General features: G+C 51.1%; 2 protein-coding genes across 5 annotated transcripts; one reads left to right on the plus strand and one right to left on the minus strand.

Moving 5' to 3' along the window:
• The first annotated feature begins 712 nt into the window (after positions 1-712).
• Positions 713-15,199, plus strand: CSRNP1 (cysteine and serine rich nuclear protein 1). 4 transcript variants are annotated; one of them, XM_080579052.1, is made up of 5 exons: positions 713-1,012; positions 6,679-6,874; positions 9,020-9,279; positions 10,268-10,564; positions 11,537-15,199. In XM_080579052.1, exons 1-5 carry the CDS (start codon positions 728-730, stop codon positions 12,518-12,520), a joined length of 2,022 nt encoding a protein of 673 aa, XP_080435178.1. In that variant the 5' UTR covers positions 713-727; the 3' UTR covers positions 12,521-15,199. The 4 variants fall into 4 exon arrangements, with proteins under 4 accessions (XP_080435178.1, XP_080435180.1, XP_080435181.1 ...); XM_080579054.1 differs by lacking the exon at positions 713-1,012 and adding an exon at positions 1,939-2,505; XM_080579055.1 differs by lacking the exon at positions 713-1,012 and adding an exon at positions 2,514-4,132.
• Positions 15,200-20,412: 5,213 nt separating this feature from the next.
• Positions 20,413-24,229, minus strand: LOC308189450 (chymotrypsin-like elastase family member 1; the record flags this gene model as incomplete). Its single annotated transcript, XM_080579493.1, has 4 exons — positions 20,413-21,618; positions 21,938-22,065; positions 23,238-23,533; positions 24,134-24,229. The coding sequence occupies 4 exons, from the start codon at positions 24,227-24,229 to the stop codon at positions 21,245-21,247; spliced, it is 894 nt and encodes a 297-aa protein (XP_080435619.1). The 3' UTR covers positions 20,413-21,244.
• Positions 24,230-25,950: the final 1,721 nt, after the last annotated feature.

Below are 25,950 nucleotides of genomic sequence, written 5' to 3' on the forward strand. Positions count from 1 at the left end.
TGTAGGTTGCCAGACCCTTGTGGGATCTAAACACCGAGGCGTCCAAACCCATTTTAGGGTCACAGAGTGGTTGTGGGTCCCCAAATGCCATGTGAATTCTGAATTCTCTGAGGCATCCAAACCCATTTTAGGGTCCTGGAGTGGTTGTGGGTCCCCAAGCCCTTGTGGGACCTGAATACACAGAGGCATCCAAGCTCATTTTAGGGTCCCAGAGTGGTTGTGGGTCCCCAAGCTCTTGTGGGATCTGAATCCTCTGAGGCATCCAAACCCATTTTGGTGTCCCTGAGTGGTTGTGGGTCCCAAACCCCTTATGGGGTCTGAGTATCTTGAGGCATCCAAACCCACTTTGGGGTCCCAGTATGCCTGTGGGTCCCCAACCCCTTGTGGGATTTGAATCCTCAGAGGCATTCAAACCTATTTTGGGGTCCTGGAGTGGTTGTGGGTCCCCGACCCCTTGTGGGGTCTGAATCCTCTGAGGCACCCAAACCATTTTAGGGTCCCTGAGTGGTTGTGGGTCCCCAACCCCTTGCGGGCGCTGAACACCCTGAGTCCCCCAGACCCATTTGAGTCCCATCACAGCCATAACCCCCCGTAGCACCCCACTTAATTTCCCCAATCGCACCCCCCCCCCCCCCCCCCCCCGTCCCCCGTGTCCCCCACCCCGTGCGGCCGCCACCCGGCGCCTCAGCGGCCCCTCATGGGCAGCGCCCCCGGCGGGCCGGGCGGGATGGCGGCGGCGGGGCCAGGCCAAGCCGAGCTTCGGCGCCCCGCCCGGGGAACGGAGGAAGGGGGGGGGGGGAGAAGAGAAGCAGGAAACCGGGCGGGCCCGGGGCCGAGCCGGCCCCGCTCCTGTCACCGCCTGCGTCAGAGCCCGGAGTTTTCCACTGACGAAAAAGGGCAGCGCGGCGCGGCGCAGCCCCGGCAGCGGCAGAGCGGGAGGCGCCGCGCCAGGCACCGCCGCCGCCACTGCAGCCGGAGCCGCCGCCGCCGACACCCGCCGCCGCCTCCTCAGGTAAGGGGCTTGGCTGGGTTATTTGGGGGGTTTGGGTTCGTGGGGGGGGGGGTTTGGGGGTGAATCCGTGATGGGGGGTTTTGGGGATCGGGGTCTGGCTGACTGCCCCCCCCCCCCCCCAACGTTCTTTCCCAGCCGGGCTGGGGGTGAAGGGAGCCTGGGGGGGGGACGCGCATCGGGGACACAAGCGGGACACATCGCGGAGCTCCCCGGACCTCTTGGCTAAGAGGGGGAAAGGGGAGAGTCTTGGGGAGACCCTGCTGTGCCCCCCTTAAAAAAAAAAAAAAAAAATTTTTTTTTTTGGGGGGTGGGGGGATGGAGCGCGCCCCCCGTCAGCTCGCAAAGAAACGCTGCGCCTCCGGTGCGGTGATGGTGAAATAAAACCCGGGGGGGGGGGGGGGGGCGAGCCCGGCAGGCTCCCTCTTCCCCAAACTCCCCGGCTCGGGGATGTTTTCCCGTCGCTACAGCAACACCTACCGGCGCTCCGACCGACCGCCCGCCCGCCCGACCGACGGACGGGGCGCCCCCCCCCGGGTCTCCTTCACAACCGACCCGGGGGGGCTCTCACACCGCACCTTCGGGGGGGGGGGGGGGGGGATAAGGAACAAGAGCAGCGAATAAACCCGCTCGAGTTTCCAAACGTCGATTTATTCCTCTTCTCTGGCTTCCCCGAGCGCCTGTCACCTCCGCCGTGCCCAGCGTCGCCGTGGGATGGGGCTGGCGCGCAGGGAGAAGCCCTGTCCCACACCTAATTATTATTATTTTTTCCTTTTTTTTTATATATATATATATATTTCTTTTTATTATTTCCTTTCCGTGCTTCGCTTTCGTGCCGGAGCGTTTCTCCCGCGGCTCCCGGAGAGCCTTTAATAATTCAGCGCAGGAAACGGGGGCGTATGTACGGCCGGCAAGGTAACGCACGGCGTGTACCTACGGGAGGACGAGTATGGAAACCCGCCGTGAATTATTCATCAGGTGTAATCAAATAGAGGATTTTCCTAGACAAAGCACGCTTCGCCCCTTTCATATTTATTGCAGTGCAATCTGCGCCGAGTACATCTGGAGCCCGCTTCGTCCCGGCCGTGCCAGATAACCTTTTAATGCGTTTGCTAATGTTTCTTATTTACCTTTCGGGCTGTCAGGGAGAAAGAAGGGCTCGGTGGCAAACCCCGCGGAGCTTTTTCTTTGCGAGCTTCCCGAAATATTGGCAGGAGCGAGCTTTTTCGCCCTGCTTCCCCGGGGAAGGCGTTTCGCCCAGCCCCGCAGGAGAGCGCACTTGTGGCACCGCGAGCGGATCCGTGCCTCCGCGCCTGGGTCGTGCGGCGGCAGGGGAGGTTATTTTTAACCAGGGGGAAGGTTATGAAACCTTAGACCCGGCCTTGGAAGGGGGGGAAAATCAGCTGGGCTGAACCGGACGGCACCGCTGCTGGCCCCGAAACTGGGAAGCGACCTCGCAGGGAGGCTGCCCCAGCGGCGGCTGGGAACCCACGGAGGTAAATATGGCAGGAATTAAAATAGTTAAATGGACGGGCAGTGAGTCGGTGCTGATAGCACGGGGGTGACGAAGTTGCCTGCAGGCATTGCCAGGCTCCCTGCTGCCATGAGCTGGCAAGGATTTCGGGGGGCTCAGCACAAGGCTCAGCGCCGCACCGGTTTTTCGCAACGCTCACGCCAAGGTCACCCGACCTGCGTGCAAATGAACACCTGGGAAAGGGGGGCAAAAGACTCCCCCGGGGTTCACTGCGTGAGTCGTACCTGGCTGAAGCGAGTTTTTAAACCAATATTTATCCTGGCTCGAGGCACGGAGCTGGGGCTGGGCTGCGACCTCGACCCCATGCTCTGGGATGAGCCCACCCGGCTGCCCGAGCAGCGGGAGGATGCTGGTGCTCCTAGAGCCAGGAGGTTGGCTCTGAAAATACGTGCTTTTAGTGCATTGCACTGGTTGTTTGCTTTTTTTTTTTTTTTGTTAACACAAGTTGCTTTGTGGAAGAAGAGTCTGCTTTCAGCTTGCGCGCGGAGTTGGGATCCTTCCACCCTTTGGGATATTCCCTGGTTGGAAAAGAAGAAATTGCAAATATTGCCACGATACCCTAGAAGCTGCTTCGAGGAGCAGCAGCGCAAGCAAGGGTACGCTGGGAGAGGTTTCCTTCGCCTGCCTTGCGTGGCTGCGTGCGCCGCCCCGTAAAAAGTGCAGATAGGGCCCCAAAATCGGGCGCCGAACCTTCTTAACCGCGGTATCTCTTTGTGCAGCCTCTTAGAACCAGCCCGAGTGGCCGCTGATAGTGGTTTTGGTTGCCTTCCTGCTCGCTGGGCTAAACAAATGCCAAGCCTTCTTAAATCTAAATTACTCGAAATATTTACTGTTGATACGTTGTCCAAGAGGAGGATAGTTAAAACATTAATTCTTCGCATTCCTGCGTATTAGGGCTGTACCCTGCAACTCGCTGGGCGCCAGAAATAGGACTTAGCAGATTCGCTTCCCCTCCCCCCTCATTAGACCCCCCCCCCCCCCAAAAAAAAGCTTAAATGCTTGAAAAAAAAAAAAAAGGAGGGAGAGAGAGAGAGAGAAAGAAAGGAATGCACATCTGGGCTAAATATTTGTTAGAAAGTATTCCCAGGATAGTGGGAGTTCTGGTGCCAGAGAGGAATTCCTGCGGGTTTGATCCATTGCATTATGTACTTGTTCCAAAAGCTGTTTTCAGTAAAATAGATGAGTAAGAAGTCTTAGCCAAGAACAGAATGTCTTTTTTGGCAACTAAAAGGAAGATAGGATTATTTTATTTCAGGTTATGTAAAAAAAAAAATAAAAAAAATGAAGAGAGAGAGAGAGAAGGTGGTAAAATCCTCCTGCGCTCTGTGCTGCTCACAGAGATTTGCACCGCCGAGCAGAGATATTTTCCTTTTTTTTCACGCTGCCGTGCACATTTTTGTGACTTCTGTGCTAGGCACAAATGCGGACTGAAGTCTAAGGCTGGCGGCATCACCGCAGTTCAAATATCCCGGCTGCGGCCGGCGGTTTCGGCGGCACCGCTCCCACGGCGCGAATTCCACAGCCGAGCGCTGGGAGCGAGGAGGGGAGGGCACCGGCTTTGAGCTGCCAGCTGAACCCCCATCCAGAGGGTGGGTTTTTGGGGTAGATGCGTGAAGACATATTTTGTAAAATCCCCTCCCAAATAAATAAATTATTGCACCATCCGTAATACGGCTTGGTTTGCTCTGGCTGGGAAATCCGGCTTTGCAGGTGACCTGAGCATCGGGGCTGCCTCACCCTGCAGCATCACCCTTCTGCTCTCGTCTCTGGGAGTCCTACAAATTGGGCAACCCCCTTATAAAAAGATGTCGTTTGTGGGGTTTTTTTGTTGGCCCTAGGTAAAAGTCCTGATGCTCCCCAGGCTGGCAGCAACGTTCCCTTCCCAGCGCATCCCCAGGGGCAGGTTTTGGGGTGGAGAGGAGGGTGCTTGTGCTTGGGGAGGGCTGGCCCTGGAGGGGAGGACGGACAGACAGACAGACAGACGGATGGATGGATGGATGGACGTCAAATGGGAGGTGGCGTCAAGCAGAAGTGGCTCCGGGATGGGGTGAGCTGCACCAGAGCAGTGTCGCTGCCCAGGGACTCGTCTCCAGCGCCATGACCTCGGCTGCTCCACCGCGCGCCGGTGTCCCCGCAGGAGGGGACGAAGTCAAAATGACACCCGCTCGCCTTGCCCGTTCGACTCCCATCCTACTGGAGATCCCATCCTTGGACGAGCTGGGTGCTCCCTCCGTTGGCTGGAAGGTGGTGGTGGACGAAGTATCCTTGGAGCAGCGAGTGGGTGTCCTGCGGCGCGAGCTGGTGCTTCCCAGAGTTTTTTTTCGCAGTTTTTGGTCACTCCGTGTGGACGAGGAGGCAGCGGTGCCACGCAAACCTCCGCTTCGGGCTTCCCTTCAGACCCACACCACGGATTTGGAGATTTCCTTCGCTCCTGGTTGTTTCTTAAAAGCAGTGGGTGACGGAACAGGAGGAGGAAAAAAAAAGAAAAAACAAGGAGACGCGAGGTTTTGGGGCATCGTGGCTGCCCGCGAGCGCCGCTTTGCCAGGAGAGGGTTTAGCGCAGGTGCCAGGTAGGACACGCTGCCGCTGGAGGGCCGCCAGGGCCACCTTCCCCCCATCTGTTTTGGATCCAGGCCCAAAAAACCAACCCCTGGCACAAGCACCTGCAGCCCCAGGGCCACCGTTCCCCACCAGAAGGGGACGGCTGGAGGACCCAGGGGGGCAGCAGCCCCGTGGGCGCGCGTTGCGGTGAATGATTAACTTCTTCCAACCCAGGAACGGCTCCATCCATCCGTCTTTAACCTTTTAGGGGACTGCCGGCTCCTGGGAAGCTGCTGGTAAACGTGATTAATGAGCGCTGGGGCTTTGGAGGCACCGCGTACGCGCCCGTCAGCCTAGGTGTTATTGTGCAGCGCCGCTGAGATACCGAAAATCCCGTCACCAGGAGGTTTTGAAGTCTGTGCGGTTTCTGTGCCGGCTGCTCAGAGCTGTCGGGAGGGCGTTGGTTTTATGTTGGGTTTTCTTTTTTTTTGAGACAGGCTTAAATTAACTTCAGACATGCAAAAGAGGGTGAGAAAGTGATACGATTACGGTTACGAGGAACAAAACTGGGGGGAGAGTTTCACAGCAGGGTACGGGGACGTGTCCGGCAGCATCGTACCTGCGCTTTCACCACCCTGGTCCAGGGACATTGGGGCTGTATGTCTGCCTCCTCCCGCTGTTACCAGAATTTCAGGATTGCTCTTGGTTGCGTGCATTGCTGCCGGTTTTATTGCAGGGCTGGCAGGGAGCGTCCGCGCTGGCTCCTCCTTGCTGGAGGCAGTTTTGGGGGAGCCCTTCCCACGAGCATCCCGGTGCCGGTGGGCTTTGATATCAATTAGCCTGTCAGAGGCAAAGCTTGCAGCTCTTGTGCAGTTTCAACCCGCAAACTTTATAAAAGCAAAGGTTAAAACATGCAACAAAGTTGTGGGGTTTTTTCATTTTTCCTTTTTTTTTTTTTTTCTTCTCGAGATGAGCAGTGGAAAAACATGCAGGATATTTCAGAATCTAGGCGAGCACAGAGCTCCTTTGTTTTTAATTAGCTGCGTTGTTTTTAATTGCTACTATGCTTGATACATAACCCAGCCTAAACAAGAATAGCTTATTGAATGGGGGACTGGCTATGAAAGGCACCGTGAGGAGAAGGGCTGTTCTTCACAGTTGATATATTTGTATTTCAGTGCTTCATTTAATAAGTCTGTTTCCCCAGGGGGCTGTAGCAAGTAAATCATGCCAACAGATTGTTCTCTGCAAACTGGCTTATTTTTGTAATTAGCACGACGTTAAAGCTGTAACTGCACAGAGAGCGATCTGGTAAGGAGTTAACATAAAAGAATTAGTAAGCAAAACGGAATACTTATTGTTTGATAACGTTTGTGTCGATCGAATTGGTTTCTGGACAGTTGTTTTTTCTGTGGCGCCTTAAAACGGGAGAGGAAAATAGCGTATGCGTGCTGGGGTGGCAGCAAGGTGTGGGTTTTGGGGGGCACCTTTTGGGAATCGCACGTGCACGGCCGGACTGAGCTGGTGCCGAAGCCTTGCTTGCAATTGGCGTTATTTCCCTCGCTTTATTTTGTTTTTCTCCCTTGTTTTCCAGTTATATGATAGATACGGCGTCACCATGAGCGGGGTGTTGAAAAGGAAGTACGAAGAGCTGGGGGACGACAGCACCTACTGCTCCTCCTCCTCCTGCTCGCCCCTGTCCTCCTCGGCGTCCTCGGGCTGGGACTCGGACGAGGAGAGCTCCCGCGGAGAGAGCAAGCCCGGCTCTGCCTTAACGCCCACCTTCACCCGTGAGTACCCCTGCCACCCTCCTCCGGCTCTGCAGCCGCTCTGGAAGCAGCCATGGTGCCTTTTCCCTCTCGTCGTGCTCATTTATCTTGTTTTCATAATCAGCCAGGGAACTCTTCCTCAGCCCTTCCTCCCAGCTTTTGTCACCCGTTTGTAATTTTCTTGCCCGAGTCCAAATTTCTGGGAATAGGAGCCCGGAGGACGTGGGTGTGCAGAGGCCCACGGGTGCCTCCAGGCCGGTGCTATAGCAGCATCCGCCATCCCTCAGCCTGCTCTCAAGCTATTCAGCAGGCAAATATGGGACAGAAAGCACAGCCCATAATGCTGGTTTTTCAAAATGGTTAACCAGTAGCCTAATTACCATTTCGGAACCCGTTTCCTACACAAGGTGGGGACTTTGCCAAAGCACGCGACACGTTTGACATTGCCTCCGCTGTCAGTACAGATAAATGCTGTTTTGTTTTCCCAGCATTATCGGTTTTGAGAGCTTTTAGGAAAACACGCAGAAGACAAGGTCATAAAATCCCTTATCTGCTGTGCAAAGGGGAAAACAAGACAATAGGGGACCATCTTCATGGAGGAGAAATGGTCCAACCTAGTAAATTATGCTGAACGCCCAGTGTATGTAGCAGTTCGGGTCCAGTTAGCAGACATACACAAACATGCAGTGGTCTGAAAAGGCTTTAGAAGTCTTGTAATAATAAAGAGTCTCATTCTTGCTTGTCTTCCCAGGTTTGGTGACAAAACAATGAACTTTTTGTATTCTCTGGCTCAATAGGAAAGGGTCAGGAATGGAAAAACAATTTGGGGGGGGGGGGTGGAGGAGAGAGAAGCAAATGCCAAAGTGCAGCAGTGCAGTCGATAGATGATCGCGGTGGTTAACTTGCCTTTTGATAAAGAGCTGATGTTTTAGGAGATTGAATCAAGGTTATTATGAAAAAGCAATGCACAATGCAAAGATAGCATCAAAGCAACGGCAGAGCCTGGTTTGAAACCCTCAGCTAGTGAGCAGAAGCTGCTGACACAGCTGGGTGAACGCTTTTTTTTTTTTTTTTCTCTCATCCGAAACCGAAATGCTGCGTTTTGGCAAGCGAGACCTGTGAAACGTGGGTGCAGCTAACTGTCCAGTCTTGCACTTTCCCAGCTCCGCCATCCGAGGAGCGCAGCTCGGTTCTGGCTCTGCCTTGGTCCCGTGCCAGGGAATCACCCAGCCCTTCCTGGCTGCTTTTCCCCTATTCCCACCCGTGCACTAGCAGCTAACGTGGGCCAAAAATTAAAAAAAAAAAAGCCAAACGCTGCATTTGTGCCTCGCTGATTCTCCTTCCTGACATGCAAGCAGCACGCAACCCCTACCGCTGCGTTTTGCATTTGCTTTGTGCAGAGCTCGTGGAAACTCGCTGCCTCTGAGATTGCCCTGACCAATTAGTCCTCCCCCACTCGCTGTGTTTGCAGAGGCAGAACCAGGTATCTCTGGAGGAGCTCTGCTCTAAACGGCGTGCAGCATGCTTCAGCAGCTTAAGATAAACCAGAGTCATGTATTGCCATGTTTACCCCGGGATCACCTGCAGAAAGATTAACATCTTTGCAGCTGCTCTCAAATGAGTCTCTTGAGAACAAACTATAGCTTCGTAGTTCCTCCCGGTGGATGGCGAAAGGAAGTACCAGAAAGAACAGCTGTTTGGGCTTTTTTTTGGCTCTGCCACAAAAGCCAGAGCCACACCACGCTGCAGCATCAGCGCCCTGGCATCCCGGGAGTGGACCTCGAGGTCCTGGCTGCGGGGCAGCAGGCAGGGTGCTGGGGCTTGGAGCAGGGCAGGCGTGCGGGGTGGTTCAGTTGCTTGTTCGTTCTGCTCTGCTGCACGTGAAGAATAAGCAAATGTGCGTTTCCTGGGGGAAGTCATGCGGGAAGGAGAAGCAGCAGCCGTTTCTTAGGGTGAATCTGAGCAGCGACTCCGATGCACCAGGACTTGGCTTGGTTTCCTCTCCATCCACTTTCCCCCTTCAGATCCTAAAACACAAGATGCTGTGACCTTACCCTGTCGTGTCCCCGTTGCGAGAGCAATTGCGAGCCCTGCATGTTTTTAATATTTTACCTCCATCTGCGGGATGGCAGCACTGACCGTATGTCCCTTCCCCCCTATTTTTAGCCACGTCCATCCTGAAGAAATCCAAGCGGCTAAAGAAGAACAACGTGGAGTTTGACCAGGTCACTGTGTTCTACTTCCCGCGCTGCCAGGGCTTCACGAGCGTGCCGAGCCGTGGGGGCTGCACGCTGGGGATGGTGAGCAAGCACAGCTCCTCCCGGCAGTTCACGCTAGCAGAGTTCTCGAAGGAGCAGGAAAACGTCCGTCGGGAGAAACTGAAAGAGAAATTGAAAGAGGAGAAGTTGGAAGCCTTGAAATGGAAGGTGAGTGGCCGGGTCGGTGGATGTCTTTTTTCAGTTAAGGGTCTTTTTTGAGGCCTCAGGGGAATCGATCCTGAGCCTTCTGTGGGTCTCAGAAACACAGGCAGTGTGGGATTTTCAGCTCAGTTCTCCGCCCTTGTGTTGTGGTTTAACCCGGCTGGCAGCTAAACACCACACAGCCGTTCGCTCACCCTCCCCCCTCCCTCTCTGGGATGGGGGGAGAGAAACGGGAAAGTGAAGCCTGTGAGTTGAGATAAAGACAGTTTATTAAGACAGGAAAATAATAATAACAATAATAATAATAATAGTGATAATGGTAATAGTATTAACAATAATAATGTGTAAGAAAACAAGTGATGCACAATGCAATTGCTCACCACCCGCTGACCGATGCCCAGCCTATTCCCGAGCAGCCGGCCCCCCCACCCCGGCCAGCCACCCCTATATATTGTTTAGCATGACGTCAGATGGTATGGAATACCCCTTTGGCCAGTTTGGGTCAGCTGTCCTGGGTCTGTCCCCTCCCAGCTCCTGCTGCACCCCCAGCCTGCTCGCTGGCAGGACAGAGCAAGAAGCCGAAAAGTCCTTGGCCTGGTGTAAACACTGCTCTGCAACAATTAAAACATCAGCATGTTATCAGCGCTCTTCTCATCCTAATCCAAAACATAGCACCCTACCAGCTACTATGAGCTACTTAACTCTGTCCTAACTGGAACCAGGACACCTTGAGAGGTGGTGGAAATGATGCTGAGCTCCCCCTGTCAGGTGTTCACCAGATTGTCAGGTGAGACCTGGATGAGAGGCTGTGCACCCCACAGTCTTTGGGCTCTCAGATTTGTCTCAGAGGGCTCTGACACAGATTTTGATCCCATGGGTGGCCACCGTTGGGGCAGATCTTCCCTTTCTCATTTCTCCTGAACTGGGCTGCTGACGGTCCCTGGCTTGCTGTCCCCAACAGTTCCCTAACGCTTTGCCCATTTTTTGCCCTCAGCTAACCATGAACGGCACAAAGGAGTCAGAGGAGGCCAACCAGCTCACTATCGAGGACATCGACGACGACGACATCGACGTCAGCAACGTGGACCTGGAGGACGGCTTCTTCCTCCAGCCCTACCCCGCCAAAAAGAGGCGGGCGCTGCTCAAAGCCATGGGGGTGAAGAAGATCGACAAGGAGGAGAAGCGGGAGCTGCACAGCATCCGCCTGTCCCGGGAGGACTGCGGCTGCGACTGCCAGGAGGTCTGCGATCCCGAGACCTGCAGCTGCAGCTTGGCGGGCATTAAATGCCAGGTACTGCCCTCGCCGGGTCGCATTGTCCCCGTCGCGTGCGTCTGTCCTCGGGACAAAGCTAGGAGAAGCTCTCGGAGATGCTCTCCAGGCTGCTAGGCCAGCGCTGCTCGAAAGCATCCACCTCCCAAATCACACGTCCCGTGGGGATGTGCCAACGCACCCGTACGGTGCGCAGCGGAGAGAGATGGACCACGTGGGCTGTTCTTGGCAAACAAAAGCTTTTCGCTTCTCCAGCGAGGCTGCGATTTCCCCTCCTCCCCCTGCTGGTATTTTTGTTCCCCTCCTTGCTGCGTGTCACAGCTCCTGGTGCACTCGGGCAAACGTGGGAGCATCAGCGTCAGCCCTGCAGACCCACCTGCAGATCACAGCAGCGGGGTAATCCCGTTATATGCAACTTAGCATCTTTTTTTTTTTAATATTTTATATTTTTATGGGTGCCCACCCCGTTTTGGTTTCGGGGGCATATTCCCTATTCTGGGTGCCATTCGTGTGCTGTGGTTGCACACTGGGGTGGTGCAGGGTGGGTGTGCACAGGCGTGCACAAGCCTCGGATGCTCCGTGTGCGTGTCACAGCCCCCCTCTAGTGGCTGCTCACAGCTGGGACATAAAGGTGCCACGGTTTGTCCTTCATCCCAGGGAGGAGCAGAAGCTCGTGGTATGGATATTAAATATCGAGATGCAGTATATTAAAAACTCAAGTTTGCCCATTTACCTCTTTCTTGGGGGGTGCTATATTTTGTTGTTTTTTTTAAAACCTTGTAAGTTTTTTCAGTTGTACTGGAATCCATTTTTTTATGACAACCTTCCAAAGAGCAGGTGGAATTTTTTTAATCGCTGTATTTTTTAGCTTGCTTTTAAACCCCTCAGCCATTCTTTTGTGCTGCGGGGGTGGGCTCTGAGGGTCAGGGTGGGCGAAGGGAAGCTTCGGTTTTGGGTCAGTGTCCTCACCCCCGTGTCTCCTTCCCTCCCCAGATGGACCACACCTCCTTCCCCTGCGGTTGCACCAAGGACGGCTGCGGCAACACCGAGGGCAGGATCGAGTTCAACCAGTCCCGGGTGCAGACCCACTTCATCCACACCATCATGAAGCTGGAGCTGGAGAAGCAGCAGCAGAGCAGCGAGGGGGCGGTGGAGGCCGAGCCTCCCTTCCGGGAGAGGCTGCCGCAGCTGGGCTGCGCGGCGGGGAAGGGGCCCTTGGAGGAGCGCGCGGCGCCGCTGGCCCCCGCCTTCCAGTTCAGCCCCGAGCTGGAGGCCCTGGGGGAGAACAGCTGCAGCAGCGACATGACGGACTCCTCCCTCTCCTCCCACCCCAGCGAGGACCTGGAGGAGCCCTACGAGAGCCTCCCCTCCGACAAGTCCCAGTCGGACGTCGACGACGACGGCTTGGCGCGCATCCTCCACTTCAACGACTCGGACGCCGAAGAGGAGGGCGGCCGCTGCCAGGACAACCTGAGCTGTTTCCACCCCGCCGACTTCTTCATCGAGGACCACGGCGGTGAGGCCAAGCCCGGCCCCGTGGCCTCGTCCCACCTCTCCGAGTGCCTGGACGAGAACGCCAACCAGGACGGTGGCGGGATGCTGGAGGAGTCCGCCCACGCGCGCTGCGACGGGTTGTCCTGCTGCGCCCCGGCCCCGGCCGAGCCCTGCTCCAAGAGCTACGCCGACCTCAGCCTTTCCTCTGACTCGTTGGATTTCTTCCAGTCCTTCTCGGACTATAACTTGGGACCCCTTTACAACTCCTTGAAGGAGTACGAGAACCTTGATAACTACTCAGCGTTACAGTTTCAGTTTCCTAATTTCCCCGGCTTCCCGCAAGCCGGTGATCAAGGCTCCTGTTTGTTGGAGTCTCTCTTCGGTTTGTCCGAATCCGTCCCCGAAACCCCGGCCCCTTTCACAGACAATCAGCATTTGGAGGACGCCATCAAGTCGTCGCTGATGGAGACGGTGAAGGTGTGAGGTGCCTGGGTAGCCAGGGACGGGAAGGACCGGCAGCATCGGGGTGCCGAAACCAAAGCCGAAGAACAGTGGGACAGGCAAACTTTCAGCGACAGGATGATGTGCTACGTGAAAAGGAAAAAAAAAATAATCAGACTTTCTGAGCAGACAAACTATTTTTGGTCTTTATAGAACGTGGACGTTTTGACATACTGCAGCTACAATCAGTTCTCTTGCTGTTTGTGCAAAAATTTCTAAACTTTCGTGATGGGGTGGGAGGGAGGGAGGGAGGGAGGGACAAAGACTTTCAAGTATGAATTTCCTCGTGTTTTGTATGCAAAGACCTGTTGAGAAATGCTCCTTGTGAACGTTGCCAGTCGTACACACAGCCCCTTCTAGAAACGTTTCAGTGTTGTGGGAACTTTTTTAGACAACTTCTGAAGCTGTATTTATTGTGAAAATCTGTGATTTGCGTAAGAGCTAGCCCAACACGCTCTTGCGTTTAAATCCAAAAAAGGTTTACAGAAGAGATCCGTACACTATATACATAATCATTCTTCATCTATTTATTGCAAATTCCAGAATTTAAATAGCCACCGAAGCTTGAACTAGCATGAAACCTTATTTAAATTGGTAATACCTCAGATGTATTATGTGTACAATCATATTTTTTGCATAATATATCTGTATTTATTTATTTTCTACCTGTAGTACATGAATAGCACTGTGGTTTATCAGTGACCTGGAAGGGCAATAAGGTCTCTAAGTGGCACACATCCTGAAGATGGCCCTGTTGTTTGAGTCTGGAAGGTGCTGGCTGTTTGGTCTTCACGTAACATTTCTACAAGAGCCGAATGCAAGCGGGTGGGAGGGGAGGGATGGGGGAAACGTTCCTGCAGGGTCCTTGGGTAGCTAGCCAGCCTTTCACAGACACGAGAGCACGAAGGTGTCCGATATCCATGATACGGGGACCCTCAGCTGCCCAAGAAACACGAGCTAGCTCAGTCTAAACAACAAAAACCACCCAACCCTTTTCATAAATTATTTTCTAACTTATTTAACTTCCTAAGGATTTGGCCATGAGATCTTTCGGTGCCTGAATATGCAAAGGACCCGTCAGCGGGGGGCTGGATCCTGGGACTCAGGCGAGCAAAGCAAAGGGCAGCAGCATCCTGCTCACACTTCTCAGCGAGTGCTCCTGAGGACTCCCAAATGTCGAGGGTATCGCAGCCCCCCAAACTTGTGGGCCAGACTCTTCATTTTTAATGGGGTAAATCAAGTCAGGGAGATGGATATGAAGGTTGGTGGGTTATTTATTGTTTGAGTACGGTTGCGGAGGGAAGGAAAAAAAGAGCAATCAGTGTGTTTAGGAGGGAAATTAGAGGCCTCCTTGGCTTTCTGTTGTGGAAATCAGCCCAAGAACATGACACTATTTGGCCACGCCATGTAACTGGACCCAAAATCCGCACGCCAGTGATACACTAAGTGCCTACGCCAGCAGCGCGAGCGGCCGGGTATCGCGATGGGAACCCGCAGCTTTACATTGAGCCCCCCCTTACAAAGGGTGCGGAGCCACCCAGGTCGGGGGGGGACACCCCAAAATGGGGCTTTGGGGTCCTTTCCCCCGGCTGAACCGCTGATATCCCTGCTGAGTGCTGTTTGGTACCTGCCATTGGATGGACGAGCCCTGCCCGCTCCAGCAGGCACCACCAGCGCCCTGCCAGCAATTTGGGCAGCTTCTGGCGTACGAATATCGCGAAGGCTGGGTTTTATTATTATTATTATTAATTATTATTATTATTTAATTGTTCATCTTCTCTGGTATTGAGCCGGTCAACCTCGAAGCGTTGCTGACCCACCGCGTCCTCCCGCGAGGCATCGCCCCGGGGACATCCCCGCGGGCAGGAGGGCGACTGTAGGAATACTACTGGCAGATGGAGGATTTCCTGGAGATATATATATATATATAAATATATTATTTTTGTTGTTGTTGTCGTCGTCGTTTCTTTCGACTGAAAATCCCCTTCAGTTATCTTCTAGGTGGTAGTTGCTATCCTTCAGACTGCATCAAAATCGCTGACCGTTGAGAGTCTGGTACCGTTCTGTATTTATTGGCACTAATATATTTTGTAACATTCCTCGGTTTCTCCGCATATATATATATTTATATAAAATATATACTTATATTTTATATATATATATACACAGTTTTGTTTTTTTTTAATGAATGATGGGGATTGACTCCTGCCTTTGTGGATTTTTTTCTATAATTTATTCATTTTATTTGTGTTAGTGCCAAAAAAAAAGAAAAGATTTTTTCTCTTTTTTTTTTTTCCAAGGCACTGAATTGTAAATAATATAATTTTTTTTTTCTTCTTTGTATCTGTGTAAAAAGTTACCTGTTAAACATTTTAAAAACTGGGTATTTATTGACACAATCTGTAATTATCTAATGTATTGATTGAAACGCTTTGGTTTCAACATAGCTTTATTTTAGCTTTCTTTGTGTATATATTGTGATTACGTTGCTTAAAGGTACAAGTTAAAAAAAAAATGCTTTATTTTTACCTTATCCATTTGCATTTGTTTAAAAAAAAAAAAGAAAAAAAAGCATATTTGTCTACAGCTGCTGTCTCTCATTTCATCGAAGCAATATGAAGAAATTTCCATTACACTTTCAATAAAAGAGTTTTGTTTGAATACGGCGGTGGCTTTGCCCTTCTTGCTCCTTCAGCATGGCTGTGCATTAATTTTTATTCCATACAGCGGCTCAAAAACTTGGATGATGGGGGGGGGGGGGGGGGCGTGTGCTGTATTGCATGTCACAGCTGTTCCGTTTTTGGTTTGTTTTTTAACTTTTTTGGGACTGTTTTTGAGTGGCTGTCTCCTCGTCTTAGGGTTCCCACCCCAAAGAATGAGACGGTGGCAGCCTCGGAAGGGGGGCGTCCAGGTGGCCTCCAGGGGTGCCCCAAAGTCCCTCTGGTTTCTCCCAGGGATGGATCTCCTCGCAGAGGGGCACCCCGTGCCAGGCCATCTCCGAGTTTTTGACCTGGAGGAGGTCCAGGCTGGTGGGAATGGTTTCTCCAGCAGCATCAGGCACATCACCTGGGGAATAAACCCCAGTTTGCTCCTGTTTGAACTAATTCTGGTGGCAATCGAGGAAAACCCAAAGCAAGCCCGTTTTCCCTCAAAGAGGAGGCCCTGCTGTTGGAAATCCAGGAGCACACCCAGAGTTAAAAAACATCTTTTGGCTTCTTGGTGGAAAGGCCAAATTCATCAGTGAATGCAAATCAGAGATATTAACACAGAGAACAAGCTGGTTTGGGAAATACCTATTTTTACCTGACATTGATGTTTAAGTCCCTCAGAAACCAGGACTGGGTGGGGAAAAAAAAAAGGCCAAAGTCCATGGCAGAGGTGTTTAATACTGTCATCACGGCTTGCACTGATGAACCCATGCAGGACTTGTGGTTTTCCCATTCAAAAAGATATGTAGGATGTGTTTGTTTGTTTGTTTTATTTATATTTTATATATATATAATGGGATTTATGGGATATAGGCGTAATGGCAATTATGTCTACAATTCCCAGTTGCGTTAATTGTTCTCTGGCTGGAGGAAGAGCCCGATGCACAGTTTCAGCTCCTGCACATTTTCGGGTCACACCGATGGCTTGGCACCATGCCCTGGGGAACAGCAGGGTGGCCACCCCTGAGGGGACAGCCCCGAGGTGCCACATCCCCTCCCCGACCCAGCATCTGCATCTGCGGCCGGGAGGAGCAGCGGGTTTGTGGCAGGCTCCTCGTGCCAGGAGGCGTTTGGGCTTGCTCGGGGCGTAATGCGGCGGAAACCCCGCAGGATTTTCCCCAATTTCTTCGGCTCTGGCGTTAAAGCAGCAGCCACTTCGCTGCTCCTGCCTTTCGAAAACAAATCTGTTGGCTTTTCTTTTCAGCCTCGCCGTGCCAAAATAATAGACAAGATTTTTTTTTCTTTCTTTTTTTTGGTGCTAATGTCGCCGCAGCCCACCTGCTTTTTTACCCCCACGGGAGCTTCCCGCGGTGCGAGCCTCCCTCCTCGGCAGGGCTGGGTGGAGGCCAGCCGGCTTCGGGCTCAGCGTGGGACACACATGCCCAGACCGGTGACACACGGGCTGTGACCCATGCCCAGACCCAGTGACACGCGGGCTATGATCCATGCCCAGACCCGGTGACACATGGGCTGTGATCCATGCCCTGCGTGGCAGCAGGCGGTGGTGCTCCTTTAATGAACCCAATAAATCCCATCCAGCCCGGGCTGCGTGCTCCCCACCTTCCTCACCCTCTTTATTGCCTCTTTATTGACTTTTTTTTTTTTTTTCCCCCTCTGTATAGCCACCATCGCTTGTAACACCCGGAGGCACGGAATTACTCATCGCCTGCTTTCGTTTTTTTTCTTGAGTTGCACCGGTGCCTACGAGAAGAGCTAAAGGTTGCGTGCGGCCAGCAGACAGAAAGCGCTTCTCCCCGGGTCGTGGAGCAGCCTATGGAAACAGCCTGACTCATTTCTCGCCCGGAGCTGGCACGGGGCAGGAAGGAGACACTCTGGAGCTGTTCTTAGCGGGAAGGGCTATAAAATTGTCAAAGGGAATGGACTTTATCTCCCGCAGGGAAAAACCACGCCGGGAGCTGCAGGGCAGGGCGGGTGCAGGGGTGTTGGCTCTGCAGCAGCAGGGACATTTCCACAGGGCCGGCTCCTGCACGCCAATGCCTTGTGCCTGCTTTGAAGGTCCAAAAAATAAAAATAAACAATAAAATGCCTCTTCTCCTTGCTCCTCTGTCATGGAAAGAAAAGACTAGTTTCTACCAACCACCATGGCACCAGGGGTAGGGTTGTCCCAGGTCTGCAGCAAAGGCAACAAAAAGCACCCTTGGTGGTGCCTTCGGGTCCCCACTGGCTTCAGGACCTCTGTCCCTGCATCAGGCCCGTCCTCCACAGGTGCAAGTGTTTTTTTTCCATGGAGTTGAGAAGAAGTTTGCAGGCGCTGAGGTTTTCACTCAGACCTGGAGATTGCCTTGGCCTGCCTATAAAAAAGGCACGGCAGAACTGGCAATTATTGGCACGTTCCCATGGACTGTTTGAGATTAATCTGTCAACATTACAGGATGAGAAAAAATATGTATGTCCTGTAGTAATCCCTTATTTTTGGGGGTACTGACATTCAGCATCACAGAACTCCTCATCTCTCCATAAGGATCCCACAAGCGTCCTCTCCACCAAATTTACCAAAACTACATAGGAGCACAAAACCTGTTTGATTTCTGATCCTTCTCATCCTGGCCCTTCTGTGGCCAGCCGTCTGTGGAGGGGCTGCAAGTCCTCAGCATCTCAGGAAATGGGTGATGTTAAATGTAGAGAAGAAATGTAAGTAAATGTAAGGTTTCAAAGTTTTCTCTCTAGTGTTTTCTCCCTAGAAAGCAGTGAAAATTCGTCTCTCGTCAGAGGGCTGGCTGGAGTAGAGAATTCAGATAAGCCGTTAATAGAGAGAACTCTTTTCCTCCTTCACAGCTACAACTATTAGGAGTTTTTTTACACTGCTGGATCCACGCGTTTCCATCAGTTTGCTTCAGACCACCGAGACTGCTGTGGAGCGAACAGCAGCATTGCCATCTACTGGGCAGCAGCTCGAGCTCCAGCTTGGAGAAGCACTTCTCCTCCACGGATAGACAAAGGATGCAGTGAATTTCACTGGATTTTTGTATTAAAAAAATAAAGTAAGGCTTAAATGATCTGCCTGGGTCTGGAGGATGGGTGAGGATGCCCTCACCTGGTGTGTGTGTCCACAGCTGGAGGAGAGTTAAGTCACTCTTTGGAGTAAATAGAGATGAGAACTTTGTGGTAAGTGCTTTTTCCATTCAAAGCATAGAATCACAGAATTATTTGGATGAGATGTCCGTAACCTGAACACCTCCATCTGGTTGTGGCATGGCAGGGCTCCATTGCTGAGTGTATCTCCGTGTGACCTGCAGGTTCTCTCCAGCCGTGTTGTCTGGGGCCATCTGAGGTGCTCAGGGCTATGGAGACATCCCCATGGGGCTGGTGGAGATGACTCGGGGCCTCAGGAGAGCCGTGCGCCTTTGAAGCAGCAGCAGGACGGGGAGGAATGTCCTCAGACATCCCTGGTGGCACTGACCCTCATGTTCGATCCCTTCAGTGAGCCCAGAGCTGTGTTTCACAGCATTTACAGCACTACCAAACAGCTCCAGGTGTCGTAGCCAGTCTTGTACCTCTCCAGAGCACCCTGCACGTGGTGGGACCACTCCAGAAGTAGCCACGGGTATCTCCTTTTTCTGCTCCACCTCAGGACGTGGGGTGCACCAGTTTCCCAAAATCTAGTGGGTTTTAGCTGCGTCCTCACCACCCAGCTTTGACGACAAGGCTGGGAACATTATATATGAGCCTTACATTGCTGTGCCCAGCGGCGTTTGCCCTGTACTCTCGGATATTACCTCGCTGTCAAGCTCGGTACCTTCACGCAATAAAACCCACGGGGTTTTCCACGTGCTCCCAAGGTCGGATTTACAGCTTTGCTCAGGGTGCTCAGGACCAAGCCACTCCCACAAGGCTCTTGGAGACCGAGAGGGCAGGAGGGAAGCACGGTGTGCGTGCCGCCGGGCCGCCGCCACCCTCATACCCTGCGTCATAAATCAGGGCTGAGCAGCACAAGCTGTTCCCGTCACAGGAACCCGGAAAGAAAGGCTCTTCTTGGCACCAGGGCTGGGATAACGATCCTGAGCAGTCTCCAACACGTGGTTCTCCTGCTCCTGTGGCTGCGGCGTGATGTTTATCCTCTGGGCTGCTGCATGAGAAGGCATTAGAGGAACAAAGTTCAGAGCGGGCTGACAGCAGGTTTCCAACACCCGCAGCTGCTCCTTGGAGAGCAGGGACAGTTTGTGCAGCTGCAGGAAAAAGCAGGGAGAGCCCTTGTCTGCTGTCATATCGGGATATGAATGTTTGGGGTTGTGTCTATTAGCTACTTAAGCACTGCTGAGGAATAGCACCGAGCACGGGAAGCTGCTCATACATGTGGCTGAATTGTTAATGTGGTGCTGGAGTGCTTTCAGCCCAAGGAGCAGAACCATCCTTGAGTCTGCTGGATGGAGGGTGATGAGAATTTGGGGCCCCCTGTGACATCCCTAAATCCATCCATGGACTGAGCATGCAGGGATAGACCTGACCCCAGGCATCAGGCACCCCAAAGCCAGCAGGGACTGCACGCCTCCACCTCCCAGCATCCAGGTGGGTTTTGGAAGCGGTGTGAGGGGCTCCAGTGAAAAAAAATAATACCCCAAGACCTCCGATCAGATACGGTCAGGGCGAGATCTCAGCCACCGTCTGGCTGCTGTCACTTGGCTCCTAGGTGAAATTCAAGAGCTGTCAGCCCATCTCTGAGCAAGTCTAATGGATTTAGGCTCCTTCAGGGAGAAGCTGAACTTGCCATCGTGGCAGAAATCACACGTGCTGTCTAAAAAGGAGCAAGAACCATTCAGTAATATTAAAGGGCAGGGAAGCTTCTTAGTTTGTTTGGCTTTTTTTTTTTTTTTTCCGTGTCAGAGAGGAGAACTGCCAAACTACTGAGCACAGAGGAGGCATTGCCAAGGGCAGCCCGATAAAGCAGAGAGCTGTGGACGCAGCTGGGGCTCCAGCCCTTCTGCAAGCCTTGAAGAAACGCTGCTGGTTTCGTTGTAGTTTGTGCTCGCCAAGGGGTTTAAGCAGGGCTTATCTGGTTGCCAATCAGACCTCTATGCAAGAGCAGCTAAAGCCAGCTCCCGGGTGTTTATCGGCGTGGCTGCGAGCAAACACAAAGGACAGAGTGCAAGGCTGTATCCATGCCATTTTATCACGCGCAGCCCACAAAACTTCTCTAGGAGCCGGTGAGAAGTGCGGCAAGGGTTCCTCCGGTTTGCCAATGCCCTCTAGCGGCTTTTGGCGAGCAGAAACAGCGCTCCCAAAGAGCTGGGATTTTGCAAAAATACCGCTTTGTCCCTTAGGAGAGGCAGGGCACGAGCTGGTTGAAATGGAAAAAGAGCGAAACCCAAATCCTGCATTCCCAAATGCTCGTCCTCATGCCAGAGGGAGAGGACGGTTGAGGGATGCCCCTAAAAGATGGTTTTGTAGCTCAACAAAAGCCAAAAACTGCCTTCTTGTGCTTTCTTCTGCCTCCCTTCACCAACACCGCAGTGTGCCTAACAGGAACATAGCTTTTATTTGGAAATCTGGTATGCTCCAGGTGGGCTTGCCCCGACCATCCACTGAGGGGTGAAGTCACACAGAAACAGGGGATCAAAGTCCCTGGGTGAAATCACTGATGCTTTATTATGATCTCAGCCAAACCTGGCGAATAACCCAAGAAAGTGTGGAAGGGATGAGAAGAGGGTTGATGAGCAGGGGGATTTTGCTCCAGCTCTTCCCAGGTTAATGCACAAGTTGATCCTTCTCTAATAACCCCCGTTATTCTTCATGGTCTGGAAAACAAGAAAGAGGTGAATTCAGCAGAGAGCCAGAATACCTAGAAAAAATAAATAAATAATAATAACAACCTCAAAGGCAACAACTCTTTCCTTAGAGTTGTTTGCACCAAACGTAGCACCGCATATCCTGCTTTTAGACCTGCCCAGACCTCCCAGTTCGATTCCTAATGGTTTAATAAGTGGAAGGGTCCAGCTCCTCTGCAATGGCTCTCCTTGCCTTTGAGGGAGATGTGCCAGGGTTACTCACTGGTGTATATCCAGTCCGCATAGGCTGACACAGGTGTGAAGACTGTCGGTTTCTTACAGGTGTTACAGTAGGGAATTAACCCACCACTGACCACCCCGTGGACTTGCCAGCGCCCGTCTTTGTAACAGCTGAGAGGGCCCCCGGAGTCCCCCTGGATCGAAGGAAGGAGGGGAACATATTCAGCCAAGTTGTCCAAACCACTTAGGAATGACAGGATTAGGATCGGAGCTGTCTTTGCTCCCTGGCCAGCCTGCACCCCACCTACAAGGATGCTGCAAAGCTCAGACCCACTATTTATCACCTCAAACTGCACAAACACAGAGAAATACACCATACACAGCTCAGAAAGGGCTGTAACCCTAATTTCCCCCCCCCAACACCACCATTGCAAATACAGTCATCGGCAGATAGTCCAGGGCACGCTGCATCACGTGCAGTCCTTCCCAGCTACAACGCCTGCACAGCAGCTCTTAAAAAATCAGCGCCCTCTCCAGCTACAAGGACCAGGGTCCTGTCCTAATTTTTATTCTGTCCTGCTTTTAATCTGTCCTGCTTTTAATTATGACAGTTTAGCAGAAAAATACGGTAAATATCTATAGACCTATAGTTATACTATACCTATAATTGTGCTGCAAAAGCAGGAGGGACCCTTGGCACTCTTCCTTTGCCTTTACTTACCACTAACCAGCCCCCAGCTGGTAACATAATGGATAATTATTAAGTAAAATGTCTCTTTCAGCAGGAAGCGATGCCATCTCAACAAAGCCATTGTCGTAGGCAGGAGAAGAGAGGTGCAGCAGGGCAGTGTCTTTGCTGCAAGAGGATACAGGTAAAAGAGAGTTTACTGGAAATCCTGAATTAGTCATAGAGCGGGTCCAATGTCCTCGTGTGTGTTTTGTCACTTATACAGGTCTCTAGCCTATGGATGACGGCGAACACACAGCTTGCAAACTTCATGAATTGATCTTGAATTCCCATCTTGCGAGAGATGGCAATTAAGGATGTGAGGAATTAAGAGAGGAGGACATAGTAAAAATTGATCAAGGGCAAAATCTCTCCCCCAAAAAAGGTCCTACTCCTTTGGAGGCACCCAACCTCGGAGTGAGTTGCAGTAGAATTTGGGTGGACAGACATCCCTGAATCTGCTGAGGCTTTACCTTTCCCTTGTCTTGGGCAAAAAAAGGCTGAGGTCATCCCAGGAGGCACCCTGCATCATCTCTAAGAGGGAAGGTAATTCGGGAAACCTCCACTGCATCACCTCCCAGCCTCACCGAGGGCGGGAGTGAACATACACAGCACTGCTGGCAGGACAGGGTGCTAAGGACCATGCATCCCTTTGACAATATTGCAAATAATTACCCACTGCTGATGCTAGAGGGATCCCAGCCATCATGAATGAAGACCCTGTCCATACCAATGAAGTACTCAGTGCCATCCGCCTCCAAGAGATTGTGCTCACCTTCCACAATCTAGGAATTTCTAATTAATCTAATTAATAATTAATTTATAATTATTCTAATTAATCTAGACCTTCCACAATGTAGGAATTTCTAAAGCACCTTCCACGGGAGGATTTTCAATGGGTTGCAGCAAACCAGCCTTATGAATTAGGAAAATGATGCCTGCAATTTGATGGTGAAGAAAGCGAAGGTGGGAAACGCGTGCTTCTTTCCTCCTTTCCATCTCCGTGCAGCTTTCTCAGGATGCAAACCCATTTGAAACACTCCCATTAATGCAAATGTGCCTCGTCTCATGTAAATCAGCAATCAGCTTGATTTCCACTCCCAGGAAGTCAGCAATTACATGCAAAATCAAGGTTAAAGCAATGAGAGCTTCCCGGTTCCCTTGATTAAGTGTACAGCGAGATGTCCAGCTGTGCGAGGAAGGCACCAGTGGGGAACTCAGAGGATGAGAAGGATCCGGCACCTGTCTGCAGCAAGACTGAGGAACAGGACAAGAGTTTTGATGCTTTTTATCCCACTCACATGCTGAGGCAATGGGCTGCGGTCATCACCCAGGTGCTGCTGCTGAGGGTTCCACCACAGACGTGACTGTAATAATCTGGGGAACCAGCACAGGGGATCTGGCATTGATCTTCAGGCACTGAAGGACAAAATATTTTGCACCCGGGCCATGCAGAAATGGTGGGTGTCGCTTCAAACAGTGGAATGGCTTCATAAAAGAAACCTGACAAACGGACCCTGGAGCCTGAAGCAACTGCGTGCCCACCATCTGCTGGCTGCTCCAGGCTGAATGGCAAGCAAGGAGCAACGTGCAAGGACTTGTGTGAATTAAGAAATTAAGTTGTTGGGTTGTTTTGTTTTGTTTTGCCATTTATGGAGCCACAAAAGACCACTGGTAGCATCTGAGTATGAGAAAAGCTGGCCATCTCTGTACACGTTTTAATTAGAGGTTTTTCTTTCATATGGACAAGCAGCAGATATCCACATTTTCTTCTACAAATGTTTATCCATATTATCCCAGATCTATTTATTTATTTATTTATTTACATGGTGCAAATCATCTTCTACATTAGCTGGCTTTGCTCATAGTTGTGTTAAGACATTGTAGGTAGTTGAAATATGCCCACAAAGGGTCATAAATTGGCTTAACCAAACTGATTTCAAAGGAGTGGGATATTGTGGTTAAGCCAATGTTGGCCATGTCACGTCCCTTCACTGCAAGCAAATCCTGCTTGCTCCTTAAGTGGAAAGGTTATAAAAGCACAGAATTGCTTTGATGAGTGCCACTATTAAATTGTCACCAGCAGGTTTTACCTTGTGTGGACTAGGAGTTTCATCTAGGCTTGGTGGTGGCAAGATAAAGCACACCTTCCCAAGTGGGGACAAAGCACGGAGTAAACAAAAGTGATGTGAGTTACCAGTCCTGCTGGCAGGGTGGAAATCCAGAATAAAATCTGCTCATGAATCCGCGGTGCCAGGTTGTCAGTCAAGCTAGCAGAATTAAAACCATACATCTTTTCCCCTATCTTGAAAAACTCTCCCATAAATAAGAAAACAGGCGAAAGCAAAAAGCAGCAAAAATGTATTTCTGGAGTCAGCAGCAATGACTGCTGCAACTGCTAAGATCTACTAAGAAAGTAGCCTTTTAAATCCATTGTGCCAATGAAAATTATCATTAATAAACAAAAATCCACCTTCGGAAAGAGCACCCAAGTCCAAACAAAGCTCTAATTTGCCATTTGGCTCTGTGCACCAAACCCAGCAGGTCTGTTTTTGTAAATGCCCAGCTCTGAACCACCTCGAGCGAAGACCATGGGTGAGAGGATGCTGACCAGTTCCGTGTCTGGGCTTTGGTTTCTTGTTCATCTCTTGGCTGTCTTCAAATGTGAAGTTGTAACCATGCCTTGACTTGGATGTAGGTGAATATAACAAACACTACAACTTTTTGAATTTGCTGTCATTTTCTCACTGCTTTTTTTTAGGTATAAAGCTTTATTTTCAAGTATAAGACACCATCACTACCTGCCATTTCCAGCTATTAGGTGGGGCTTCATGGCCTCCAATTACTCACTCTGTTAGCACCTCCTTGTGAAGAGCATCTCTTGGGGGACTTCCAGAATTGCCCCTAAACAGACCAAAAAATAAAAATTAAAAAAAAAAAAAAGCATTTTTCCTTCGTATTCCTAATGAGTGTCAGGCTTCTCAAGTGAAAAACTTGTGCTGCACAGGGCTAAGCAGGTCCAGGTCTGAAAGACCAAGTGATTTTTCCTGGAACAGAACAAATGGTGGTTAAAGATACTGACACCAAGGGTTGTCATTTTTTTTTCCATGTTTTTTTTTCCAAGTCCAAAGGAGACTGCAAAAGCCAGAGGGATTTCGCTGCACTTTGCAATCCCCTTTCAACCCCAGATGCCCAAACACATAAGGAGGTCATAAGAACTGAAGAAAAAATTTGTTTTGGAACATCCCCAAAGCTCAGACTAGTACCTGGTGACACTGAAATCACTATCCGTCCTGGAGGCTGTCTCTAAAGCCTCCATGGTTGAAAAACACTGTGAGCAGTCTTCTCTACCTTTTATGACAAAGCTGTTGTATAAAGTTAAATTGACTTCTGTTTCCAGAAGTCCCTGCAACCCAGCCAAATTGCCAGGAGATTGAGCATGTTCCTACCAACCTAAATCCCCTTCCTTTGGGGGTAGGTTTCCCTTGCCTCACAGAACTATCAGCTCTCCTTCGCTCAATAGAGAAAAACCCTTTCAGTCAGAGTAACTGTGTCCACATTAGTGGTTTTTTTGCGTGCTGGGATGGTAACTGCGGAGAAAAACCAGACATGCTGTAATCTGCACTACTTAGAGGTTGTGAGGTTCACCCTTTCCCAGCTCAAATAACCCCATTACAACTTACCCAGACAACTAAGACGAACCAGATACTGAAGCATCTTGAGTGAAGTGGTAGCAATACTCCGAGCAAATTCTTCTTCTACTAGCATATCTGCTAAGAAGCTGTGTCTAAATTTGTGATTAAGGTAACTGAGCACAGAACTCATTAAACTGATCCAAAATGTTCTCGTATATGGGGAAAAAAATAAAAAGGTGTAAGAACCTGTTTAAGGTACAGCCCAAGGTTATCCAAACACCTCCACACTGCACAGTTCCCACAGGGCCACAAAGCAGATAAAAACCGATAAATTTGGAGTGCTCTCAGATCAAGTCAAAAACAAAACAATGCAAACCCA

The sequence above is a fragment of the Anser brachyrhynchus genome (assembly GCF_964034855.1).
Source record: "Anser brachyrhynchus genome assembly, chromosome: 2".
NCBI lineage: Eukaryota > Metazoa > Chordata > Aves > Anseriformes > Anatidae > Anser > Anser brachyrhynchus.